General features: G+C 66.4%; 1 protein-coding gene across 1 annotated transcript; it reads right to left on the minus strand.

The window, feature by feature from the left end:
- Positions 1-349: 349 nt before the first annotated feature.
- Tmem121b (transmembrane protein 121B) lies at positions 350-2668 on the minus strand. Its single transcript, XM_005365141.2, has one exon. The coding sequence runs from the start codon at positions 2446-2448 to the stop codon at positions 736-738; it is 1713 nt and encodes a 570-aa protein (XP_005365198.1). The 5' UTR covers positions 2449-2668; the 3' UTR covers positions 350-735.
- Between the last annotated feature and the right edge of the window lie 207 nt (positions 2669-2875).

The raw sequence follows: 2875 nt of genomic DNA on the forward strand, positions 1-2875 counted from the left end.
GCATGAATGTGTGATGGGATGAAAGTCGAAAGCACAGAGGTAGAAATACACACTCACCCAAGAAAGGGCGTCGCTGGGTCCTCACAGCAGAGACCCTCTCCTCCCCAAGCTGAGAACAGGGGAGCAGGAGTGAGGACGACCCTGGGTGAGCTTCTCCCTTGGAGTGTGGCAACCGAACAACTCCTGGGCATCCCGGTCATAAATTCAGGCAGGAAAGGATGGGGGTGGCATGTGGGGGCAGCAAGACCTCCCTAGATCGCCTTCCCACTGCAAGGGGCAGGGGACAGACACCCAGAAAAACACCACACACACACATGCACACACACACACGCATGCACACACACACACGCATACACACAGATGCACACACACGGACACACACACACACACGCATGCACGCACGCACGAACACACTTCATCTACCGAAGCCTACCATCCCTGCCTGAACACTCCCTTCCTTCTCTCTCCCCCACAGAACGAAGGCAAGAAGAGCAGGTGGCACATTCATCCAGTCCCTTGTATGTCAGAACAGGCAAGACTTTGGAGAAGAACCATGGTGAACATGGACCCTCCTCCCTCACAATATATTGCTGGTCTCCCTCCAAGTAGTCTCCACCCATAGGGTGCAGAAGAATTCGCTGGCCATCAGCCTTATCAACAGTGACCTTTTCTAAACAGAGCCAAGGAGGCCGGAAACTCTCAAGCCAAGAATAGAGCCCCTGCCCTTCACCTTTTTCAGTTCTGAGAGGCCACAGCTAGAGTGTTGACATAGCCATGAGGACCCCCTTCATTTTCCAAGTGGCCCCGCTGGGACCCTCCCTGAGGTGGCGGTGGTGGAGGTGGTGGGGGGGCAGAAGGAGGAGCACCATAGCTGCTTCTGGCCCGACTTGGGGAAACCCAACTCCCTCGGTCCCAGCAGCCCTCCAAGGCCTCCAGGCCACGGCAGCCAAGGAAAAAGAGGTTTTTGAGCATGAAGATGGACAGCGGCTGTTGGTAGCTCACGACCAAGAGGCTGCGCAGCGCCAGCAAGGGCACGTCCACCAGGCAGCCGCCCAGCAAGCGCAAAAGGCGGCTGCAGCTTCCAGGCCCGGAGGCCTGGCCCCAGGACGGAGCTCCTGCGGTGGTGTTCAGCTCATACAGCCAGAGCACTGGGGAGGCAAGCGTGAGGAAGTAGACGGCGATGAGCAGGTAGCGCAGGTGCGCGGGAAGCGGCACACGGCCGTCCAGCATCAGCTCCACCAGCGTGAAGCTGTCCAGCAGGTCCAGACACGTGCCCAGGAAGCAGCCCGCAGCGCGATGCTGCTGTGGCTGCAGGAGCAAGGGACCCGCCGAGCCCGGGGGCGCGCCCGCCTCGCTGATGGCACGCACCAGGCTGTAGAGCAGCGGCACGGACAGAGCCATGGTGAGGCGGAAGCCCGTGGTGCCAAAGGGCGCTCGCAGCTCAATGAGGTCCAGGATAGACGTTCCCAGGATGAGCACAACCTTAGGAGTGAAGGCGATGGAGTAGATGAGCCAGGCCAGGTAAGCAAAGGCGAACTCGCCCACCGCCCCGGCCGGCCCTGGCCCGGCCCCCGAGCCTCCTCGGCCCCCGCGAGCCTTAGCCCCGGCCCCCGCGGACCCCGCAGTCGGTAGGTGCAGAGGCGGCGCCGAGTGGTGGTGGAGCTGATGGTGGTTGTGCGCGCTGCTTGCTGGACCGCCCCGACGGCCCCGGCTGTTCTTGGCGAAAAAGATGGCCCAGCCCACCACCACCACCAGGTCAGTGGCGATCCAAGAGCACCAGTACAGGTCGGTGACGGCGATGAGGTACAGGTCCAGCAGACCACCCTGAGCCAGTAGCAGCACCACAGACAGCGCCTGGTAGCCCCAGCGGCATCCCGGGCTCGGCGAGCAGCCGTGGCGCCGACCCCTGCGGCCGGGCCGGGAGGGGCGGCCGCAGCAGCAACAGCAGCAGGAGCAGCAGGAGGCGCCGCCGCCCGTCCCGGTGCCGCCTGCGCCCGCCGCTGAGCGGCTCCCGGGGCCCCCGACGGCCCCGGTTGCGGGGCCCGCGCCAAAGTCCACGGCGGTCATGCTGCAGGAAGAGGTGGGCGTGGAAGTGGAGGAGGCGGTGGCGGGCGCGGTGGCGGAGACCGGGGCGCCCCCCTGAGCCGGGGGCCCCGGGAGCGCGGCGGCGGCGGCAGGCACCAGTGGCTTGCTGATGCTAATGCTCTCGTCGTCGTCCTCTCGCTCCGCGCCTGTGCTGCTGCTTGGGGAGCCGCCGCCCCCGCCGCGTCTGCCGCCGCCCCCACCGCGGCTGGTGCTGGTGCTGGTGCTGCTGTCTCCCGAGCCTCTCCGGCCGCGGGAGGAGCCCCCCCGGAGGAAGAGGGGCTGCAGCCGGGCGGCGGCGGGCGGCAGCGGGAAGGAGGCGGGCGCGGACGAGAGCGCGCGAGGGTGGCCCAGCGCCGGGTGCATTGTCCTCGGAGGGGCTCCCGGGGCTGCTGGGCCGCTCTCTCCCCCGCCAACCTCGGGCTGACGAGGCGGCCGAGGGGAGCCGGGGCCAGCCGCTGCCGCCTCCTTCCCAGCTGCTGAAACTCGCACCCGGGTCGGGTGGCAGCGAGATCCGGACTGGAGCGGCCGGACTGGGCGAATGGAGCCGCTGGTGGCTTACGAGGCGGGGGTGCGAGAGAGGAGCCGGGGAGCCGAGCGGACCGCCGGGACTCTCGGAGAGGCGGGGGCGGAGGCGGGGAGCGAGCCCAGCAGGCAGAAGAAGGAGCTGGCAGCGGGGAAACCAGGACTGGATTCAAGGGGGAGAGGAGGCTAGAATAGAGGAGAAAGCCTGGCTGGCTGGATCAGCAGGACGGAAAGGAGGGGGAACTAAGAGATCAGTGGAGCGGGCAGG

The sequence above is a fragment of the Microtus ochrogaster genome, unplaced genomic scaffold, assembly GCF_000317375.1.
Source record: "Microtus ochrogaster isolate Prairie Vole_2 unplaced genomic scaffold, MicOch1.0 UNK1, whole genome shotgun sequence".
Taxonomy (NCBI): domain Eukaryota; kingdom Metazoa; phylum Chordata; class Mammalia; order Rodentia; family Cricetidae; genus Microtus; species Microtus ochrogaster.